The 7,068-nt window shown below is 41.8% G+C and overlaps 2 protein-coding genes across 5 annotated transcripts in view; one reads left to right on the forward strand and one right to left on the reverse strand.

The window, feature by feature from the left end:
- atp5f1d (ATP synthase F1 subunit delta) overlaps nucleotides 1-2,248 on the reverse strand; it is a 6,990-nt gene extending 4,742 nt beyond the window's left edge. The window contains exons 1-3 of the mRNA XM_005734018.2: nucleotides 1,993-2,248; nucleotides 1,106-1,259; nucleotides 124-212 (exon numbers count right to left, since the gene is read on the reverse strand). Coding sequence (XP_005734075.1) covers nucleotides 124-212; nucleotides 1,106-1,259; nucleotides 1,993-2,109 — 360 coding nt within the window. The 5' untranslated portion in view covers nucleotides 2,110-2,248. The remainder of the gene's footprint in view (nucleotides 1-123; nucleotides 213-1,105; nucleotides 1,260-1,992) is intronic.
- A 1,359-nt stretch (nucleotides 2,249-3,607) lies between these two features.
- cbarpb (CACN subunit beta associated regulatory protein b) overlaps nucleotides 3,608-7,068 on the forward strand; it is a 15,868-nt gene continuing 12,407 nt past the window's right edge. Inside the window, exons 1-4 of one of the 4 annotated variants that reach the window (XM_005734019.1) lie at nucleotides 3,608-3,852; nucleotides 4,724-4,924; nucleotides 5,766-5,838; nucleotides 6,885-7,030. In XM_005734019.1, coding sequence (XP_005734076.1) covers nucleotides 5,791-5,838; nucleotides 6,885-7,030 — 194 coding nt within the window. In that variant the 5' untranslated portion in view covers nucleotides 3,608-3,852; nucleotides 4,724-4,924; nucleotides 5,766-5,790. The other 3 variants (XM_005734020.1, XM_005734021.1, XM_005734022.1) reach the window with 3 other exon arrangements.

Genomic DNA, 7,068 nt, shown 5'->3' on the forward strand with positions numbered 1-7,068 from the left:
CTATTATGCTCAAATTCAAACCACCAGTCAGGAATCTCCTCCTGTTTTCTCTCATTTGATAATAATGAGGGGTCAGTGTAGCAGCTCCACACACATTAATTTCAAAGTTCACATTATACTTACTGCAATGTCCAGCTGATCGAGGGGAAAAGCTTCCTCGGCAAGCAGTTGCACAGAAGAATCCACATTGACCGTTACAGACCCACTGCTCACTGTGAATATATACACGCACACACACACAGTGTAAGTATCCACATGGAATTTGTAGTCACCTCAACTACATATGTACCATTATACTCAATGCAGTGTGGAAGAGCCCCATAGCATCCCTGATTCTTACAATTTTCTCTCGACCAGTTTTAATCACCTCACCAGATTCTCAAATATTTTAATCCCATCATACAATTAGCTGGTTTATCTATAATTGTAACGTTCTCCTCAGGTGTAATGTCAGCCAAGTGCACTCCCACATTAATAGTATTTTGTTTAGATGTGATAAAAAACTTTGTTGTTGTTTTTGGCATCAACAACAGCCAAAAAGGAAAAAAGGAAAGCAGATCTTTACCCCCCCCCAAAAAAAGAAAGACATGGTTGACTGTAGTGCGGCACAAGTTGCTTTCCCTTTATGCTGGACGCAGGCTACAAACCGCTTCATAGTAGACAGCCTGATAGTGTTTTGTTAAATGCTCACACTGTACAAAACAAGTGATCTGTGACCAGTGGGTAATCACAACAAAGTGTAAGCCTTCACTGTAGCAGTCATTAATAACATCATATTAATTCGATAAGATGGTAGCTCTTCCACCGAGAGATTCGGTGTTACTGGGTGCAATAATGGAGATAAAACTGTATTATTGCCGCAACGGTTTATTTAAAACCACTAAAGATTAAACAACGGTCATTATATCTGGGCATCTGTTAATTCTCTTAATTTTGTACTTTTGAGATAATTTTCTTTTCTGCTTCAAAAAATGAGACTAAAACCAAAATAAATTTATAACTATGACTATAATCTCTCTCTCTTTGATTGGATAAGTAGGATCTTGATCCTTCTTTGTGGGTCTGTCTGCAGTCATTCACTCATTTTTCCAAAGAAAAATCTTACCGAAGTATTTGGCAGAAGAGCCATCATCATTAAAGACTGTGACAACACCAGGCCGGAGCACCTGCAGGGTGGGTACGTGGGCAGGGAGGATACCGAATGCACCGGTAAGCGTGGGGACATCCACCTGTTTCACACTGGCCTCTTTGAAATAAACCTGTAACAAACAAAAACACACAATAATAACGCTTTTAAATTAAAATAAATAAATAAAATGAAACATTACACCACCACTTTAACAGAGAGCTTCAACCCACATTAACTGACAACAATTAAGTAAATATCCAGATGCAAAACTAAGAACCAGACTTTTGAAACGATCAGTGCATCACAATAACCACAAGTCTTTTTAATCCATATTAACGCATCATGATATAACAAATTTGTCTTTGCGCTTGACTTTACCTGTTGGGTCAAAAACATTGTTTATTCACATTCAGAATGTGAAGTGAACTGCACTGACAAGCTCGTCCCACCGACATGCACTTCAAGGTTACAGTTTAGTATTTAAAACACAAGGGCTCCTTAATAGTGTCACTGAAACTTATTGCACTCCTAAAAAAATGTAAATGTGTTTTTAAAAAAATGGATCCGGAGTCTTAAGTAACCGTGAAGAGAGCAATGCTTTGTGAAGGACCACACACTGCTTGTCAAATACGGTGAATGACGGCTAAGCTAGGCTACACCAGCTTAACCTCCAAACACAAACGCTAGCGCTAATTTAAATGCAACCGTGCATGTACTGCTCGGGGACACAGCGAGGCCAAGGACCGGCACCAATCTGTTACACGGCCCCAAAGGTGCCATTTCATTAAAAAAAAAAATTCATTCGGTGAGCCGATTAAGCTAGCTGGGCCTGAGAAGCCTAGCCGTTATCGTTAGCCTAGTACCTGTGTTGGTGAGGCGAACGTGAAGGACATCTGCGGGGCACCGGAGGCGGCCTCGGCGTAGCAGCGAGTCTGCCTCAGCACAGGCAGAGCACGGCGGAGAAATCTTGCTGCCATCATCCTTGAAAATGTTATTTTTGAGAAGCACGAGTGAATGACAGGGATCCCCAAGCCCTTGCGTGAAGGCAGTCAGTGTGCGCTTGGTAAGACAAGGACGTCGGGAGGCTACCCATCAGGCTTTGCTGCGACGTAGAGGATGCAGGGTAGTGTAGTCTTTTGGGGCGGGGGGACAACAACAACAAAAAACCCCAATTGCGTTAACAATTAAAGGTCTCCCAGTTTATCCATCGTTTAAAAATACTTTGAATCACCTCCTTAGTCCCGTATGCTTTCAGTTCCAGTTGGGTAAGGTACCCTGTCTTTTACTATGCAGTAACACACAGTAAAACAGATTTATTCGGTTTGTTTTATTTGATAATTTTTTTGTAGTATATTTGTTTACTGTTGATTTAGCACAGTCAATATGGTGTATATTTAGCATAACATGTATAGAACTGAGATAAACTGAGGTTGTTTTGAATGTGCTAAATGTGTATTTCAGCCTTTCAGCTGGTATTCTTGCTGGAGTTACTCGGGGAAACATTTCGAGATTGATTGGGGAAGAGTGGTTAATGTGAGGAAAAATAGTGTTTTCCGTATTTACTAATTAATAAATAGATTTATCGTTAAATATTGTTAAATATATGCATCTATCAGTATTTATTGACAAATAAATGTAATCCCCATGGCGTCAGGAGATGGCGCCAAACCCCTGTAAAAAGCCTGCAAACCGGTGTGTCGCCAATAAACGCCTGCCAGTGTCTCTGTGTGTTTTTAATGTCAAACATATTTACATATATTGATATACAGAATGTAGTCAGTATGATTTATGAAGGGTTATACATAAAATTAAATAAAAATGGGTCGTTTTGTAAGTATCTTAATGATCCTGCATTAGTTTACCTCTGTGTCCTTGATTATAATATATCCAGTACTTTTTGGCCACTATGATACCTTCATAGAACTGTTATGTTATATTTTTTGGAATTTGTGCTGCCCTCTTGACCAGGTAGTTCTAGAAAAAACACATTTGCAGTGTCAGTGAGACTTTTATCTGGATATATGAAAGTCCCTTTGCTATAAACTGATTGCAACTTCTGCCTTGTGAGAGGACAGTTCTTACTGACTCAAAATGAAAGATATGACTGTCTCAGCCATATGTTTGACGATTAAAGGCCAACGAGTCATGTTCATATACCAGCAGTCATTATTTGGCAAATACTGTAAATCACCAAAACCCACCGGTAGCTTGGCCGAGGGATAAAGTTTAGTTGTAGTATTCCACTCGCAGGGTTCCACAAACGCAAGCACACACACACACACACACACACGCGGGCGCGAGTAAATGAGATCATATGAGCCTACTTATGCTTCAATAATTTTTCTCACTCTAGAGGTTCAGTGAGTGCATTTGCCAAAAAAGAAAAAAAAAGAATAAGTAAGCATAAGAGACACGTTTCCTTGACTGTGTGACATGTTTTATATTAACACAGAGCAGAGACACTCGGGCTTCCCCGACTCCTCTAACGCAGCTGTGGAGACTAAACTGTGCTTCAGGATATTTCTGACATCCGTCACTTGGGCTTTACCTCACTCCTTTAGTCACGTGATGCGCCTCTGACTGGGTGGTGGGCGTGTGTTAAGCGGTGGGGTTTCATTCATAAATACTTTTAGCCTTAAAGTCCACATTAAAGTGATCACGGAAGAGTTCCGCGTTATTGACTTCGCCCCTCCACTCCCGCATGGACCAGGATAGTTGGGTAGGTGAGTGCTTACCGTCGCCGCGTGCCTACTTTTGTGTGTGCTCGTGCACCCAATTCAAAATCGTGAGCTGCCTTTCTCCTCTCTGTACACCAAGATCTATGTAAACGGCTTTGTTGTTTTCTAACCAGTTTTTAAGGGTGGGCTTCATTTCCTTCGATAATGTGATTACACTTAAAAAAAAAGAGAGAGCGAGATTGTTATCGCTTAAACCTTCAGTAGGAAACATCTGCCAGAGAAAATCCCCATTAATTTGTTCCAGGGAAAAATATTGCCCTTTGTAGCTACAAGAGACAGCATTCTTTATGCTTTTTCTACTGCGGCAATCTATTTTAATAAACTACTTATTACATGATTTAAATAAAAAAGATATCCATGCTTTGTTCTATGGAGGACGGAAACGAGTTAATATTTTTTAAAGATACAAAATATTAAAGTGAAAACGATGCACTGTATGATAGCAGTATTGCACTTGGTAATGCTTGAATTTTGTTAAGCATGACTGGATACTGACTGGTATTGCTGGGACACCTGTGTCTTGCCATCTGCTATGGGAATACTGCTATCATCGGGATTTGCAACAACGCAAAAGTAAGCAGTCCTCAGTAAAGTGTGAGGATGCACTGATTTTCAGCTTACCTTCATGGATTTCTTAATTTTTGAGTGCAGGTCAATAAAAGTAGTATATCTGTTGTTTACTTCCTGTTACCAAAGACGTGCTGGGAGAGGTTTTCATTGCATTTATTTTAAATTGTAACTAATTTTTGATGATGCTTAATGTTTTAGGAACATCCCAAGAAGATGTTTCATTAATACGAAATCCCTACTATTTGCGGCTTGAACAATGTGCATCATTCTGTGTGTTTGTTATCAGCCATGCAGCACTACCGTCCTGTTGCTCTGAGGCCAGTGGGTCGGCCCTGAGGGGGAACACCGCTGTTCAGGCTCAGTTGGCTGGGTGCGCTGTGGTGGCTGAGGATGCAGCAAGGGAGCTGAGGAGGAGACTCCTGAGCTACAGCCTGGCACACACATTCAGAGCTGCTACTGCTGCTGCTGCGTACTGCCCTCCACCAGGGTAAGATTACTGTCTGATAGGAAGCAGGATGTGGTACAGTACTGCAAAGGAAAGCATTCTGACCACAGACTGATGTGCTTTCTGTAAAACTATTCATGCTTGGACAGTGGACGCAGGGCTTTAGATGGGCTGGCAGAAAAGAGCTCGGCTATAGCTTACAGGTTGTGGTGCTGAAGTTGAGCACCGCAGTGACTGGCAGGCGAGCAAGGCGTGCTGATTGCTGCTGGCATGTTGCTTCTCCCTTGCTGGGTGAGTAGATCCATCCAGGGTTAGTGTGTGTGCGTATGCGTGGGCGTCTGGTGCAGCAGTAGCAGAATTAATGGCTGTGATCTGTAAGAGCAAGAGCCAGCAGCGGTAGTGGAACTCAGCTGCGGGAGCCAGTATTTAGTAAGAGTTGCTGTTTCTCTCTGTTCCCCGTGTGTGCGTGTGTGTCTGTGTGTGGGGGAGGTAGAAAGAGTCTTTGGACTGATATGGAATTATGGGTGATGATTAACAGCCAAGATGCTAAAGCTTACATGTTCTGTCGGACTCGACGCATGCGTACAAGAACAACATACCCATTTAGTTTCTTCCTCTTCTTCCAGTCTTTCATGACTGTTTTGAAAAGATTGTTATTTGCTGTCACTGGCTGTCACACAGATTACACATTCCAATAATTTCCATGTTATTACACATCAGCCTGCATGGCTGTTTTAGGCTTATATGCTCAGTATTTCTGGATTTATTGACACAGATAGAATGCAGCACATTTGGAGGCTGACTTTGTGATTTGATGCACATCTCCAGTTACAGTCATTTCCTTTGTGTATTTGTGTGTGTTTGTGCATGTGTTATCTCTCAGGGGGACTCTCTAGTTGGCCTGGACCATGAGCAATGAGTCTACCGTCTGGAACAGCCTACCAGAAAACTCCACAGTAAGTCTGCCTTTCACCAATGGCTTATTCTCAAACTTCCTGTATGTCCTACATGTGTGTGTGTGTGTGTCTGTGAGACGCCCAGCACCAGAACCATACTTTCCCCCATATTCTCTTCTGGCTGGATGACCGGCTAATGGAGAACATCCTGACCTGGACCTGAAATAATTAAATCTCTGATCTAATCTCAGCTTTGATTTCCCCTTGCAGAGAAATTACAGTGTGACGTCAGAGTCTAATGCTCATTAACACTTGCAGAGTGTTCTCCATCGCAGAGCTCAGAACAATACTCCACCTATTCATCATGTTTCTGAAATCAAGTCTATTATCCTTGTATCATTTTGTCATCTATCACTTTATTAAAATACTTTAAAGTACCCTTATGCAGCTGACATGAGCCAAATCAAACTTACGACGGGAACACATTTTTGCTTTTAAAACAGAAGGAAAAAAGTAAAATTTAACTTCAGTGAAGTGTCTCCTAATGTACGCTTAATTCACTCAGCTGCAGTCCTTGCTGTGAGAGCTCTCCCATAGCTAAAGGTACACTGTAGACAGGTTAATAGCCCTGGCATGTATTGATTCATTGCACTGTCGTATTTATAGATTTACTTTATGCAGACCAACCAAACAGCAGGACTAAATCAATCCCGTGAACTCCACGGTGCGACTGCGAACGTAAAACGCCTGCAAATCTAGTCTACTACTGAGGTGTCAGGCTTTTCATGTTTCAATGTTTCAAACCAAAAGACTGTAAATCATTCAAAGTAAACCTGCACGGTGCACACTTCTGCATGGCGTTGCATATTTGGTGCAATTTCTGCCATCAGGCATGATCTGTATGACTTTATTTTAGGAAGAGTAAAAATAAAAGGTAAAAAATCATAGTGAGAAGAGTGGAGGTGTGACTTTTTTTTCCCTTTGTACCTCTGTCTATCAGCCCAGAACGACACAGCATTAATCATCAGTGAGTGTTTCAGTGCCTACTTTGGCAACACAGGAAACTTCACTTCTCTAATTTGCAACATGTTGCTCCCTCTTTTGAGACTCAGGAGATCCCACTCGAGGTTGAGGAGCAGCAGGATGGTTATGTGCTCCTCCTGGTGATCCTCTCCATCTTCTTGGTAGGAACACTGACATTCATCTCTGTCTTCCTCTTCGCTTGCCGCCGTGGAGGGAAATGCTGTGCCAGGTGGGACACAAAAATTATGTATTTCTTTTCTCGTAAAA

Source organism: Pundamilia nyererei, unplaced genomic scaffold (genome assembly GCF_000239375.1).
Source record: "Pundamilia nyererei isolate P.nyererei 1_Seehausen unplaced genomic scaffold, PunNye1.0 scaffold00056, whole genome shotgun sequence".
NCBI classification, from domain to species: domain Eukaryota; kingdom Metazoa; phylum Chordata; class Actinopteri; order Cichliformes; family Cichlidae; genus Pundamilia; species Pundamilia nyererei.